This window comes from Ananas comosus, unplaced genomic scaffold (assembly GCF_001540865.1).
Source record: "Ananas comosus cultivar F153 unplaced genomic scaffold, ASM154086v1, whole genome shotgun sequence".
NCBI classification, from domain to species: domain Eukaryota; kingdom Viridiplantae; phylum Streptophyta; class Magnoliopsida; order Poales; family Bromeliaceae; genus Ananas; species Ananas comosus.
This window is the reverse complement of record NW_017893054.1, coordinates 1-1,140: the sequence shown is the minus strand read 5'-3', so window position 1 is coordinate 1,140 and position 1,140 is coordinate 1. Positions and strand designations below refer to the sequence as shown.

The window sequence follows — 1,140 nt, the reverse complement described above, 5'->3', positions numbered from 1 at the left end:
CCCCTCCCACGTGGCTCGTTTCCCCGTAAATACCTCGTTTCCCCGTTTCCCCCCAAAGCGGTCCTTGCACTGCTGCGACTGTGAGTGTTTGTTTTATAATGTTTTTAATTAATTAATTAATTAGAGGAGTATATAAAAAACCGAAGAAGAAGAAGAAGAAGAAGACGAAGAAGAAGAAGAGGAGGAGAAACCCTAGAGATAGAGAGAGAGAGAGAGAGGGAGGGAGCGATAAAAATGGCGGCGTCGTTCCAGAGATTTAAGCTTCTCGCCACCCAGTGCGCGTTGGCGAGAAGCAGCCCCTCCCGAAGCCCCTTATCTTCTTCCTCCTCCTCCTCCGCCGCCGCCGCTGGGGGGAGAAGCCCCGGTCTATGCCTCCGCCGCCGCCGCCGCCGCAGCAGCCGCAGCCGCCGCGGCGGGACACTGCGGAGGCTCCTTAGCCGCGCGCCGCCGAGCCCTAGGTGGGCCGACGAAGCGGAGGCGGCGGCGGATCCGGAGGAGGAGGAGGAGGAGGGGTTGCTGAGCCACAAGCTCAGGGATCTCCTCGTCGCGTCTCCGCCCCCGCCCCCGCCCCCGCGTGGGGCGTCGGGGGGGGAGGAGCGAGGAAGCGCGGCGAGGAGAGCGGAGGTGGGAGATGCACCGCCACCACGCTGCGCCGGCGCCGGCGCCGGCGGCGGTGCGTGGGGGTTCGGATCGGGGTTAGGATTGGGGCTGCGGCGGCGGTTGCTGCTGCGGCGCGCTTGGCGACCCATGCTCGTCGCCATTCCCGAATAAAAAAAAAAGAAAAAAAAAAAAGAAGAAGAAAAGGAGAGCTGAGTCTATGTTGTGGAGCTTCATTGAAAATATTTTCTTTAATGATTAACTGACTTTTCGTGTAATTATTAGTTTTTTCTCATTTAAAATTGGCAAAAAAAAAATATAAAAAAATAACAATAATTAGCGTAATAGGGAGATTTTTCTTTAAAAAAATTTCTCTGATGAATTTTCTGAATAGTACCAAGCTCTCAGAATAGCTTCTCTGTATAAAAAGTTGGGTAGTCGCCAAAACAACATCGTGATAGCTTCAAAGCTTCTTAACTTTAAAGAGATTTTTAATTAAGGCTTGTTACTTATATTCTATCCACTCGAATTTGAAAATATAAG

General features: G+C 52.1%; 1 protein-coding gene across 1 annotated transcript; it reads left to right on the top strand.

The window, feature by feature from the left end:
* The first annotated feature begins 28 nt into the window (after positions 1-28).
* On the top strand, positions 29-1,140 carry LOC109705497 (zinc finger CCHC domain-containing protein 2-like). Its single transcript, XM_020226229.1, has one exon. It carries the CDS (start codon positions 235-237, stop codon positions 769-771), a length of 537 nt encoding a protein of 178 aa, XP_020081818.1. The 5' UTR covers positions 29-234; the 3' UTR covers positions 772-1,140.

Excerpts from the sequence above, each read along its gene's own strand:
- LOC109705497 (XM_020226229.1), top strand. The coding sequence starts at position 235 with ATGGCGGCGTCGTTCCAGAGATTTAAGCTTCTCGCCACCCAGTGCGCG.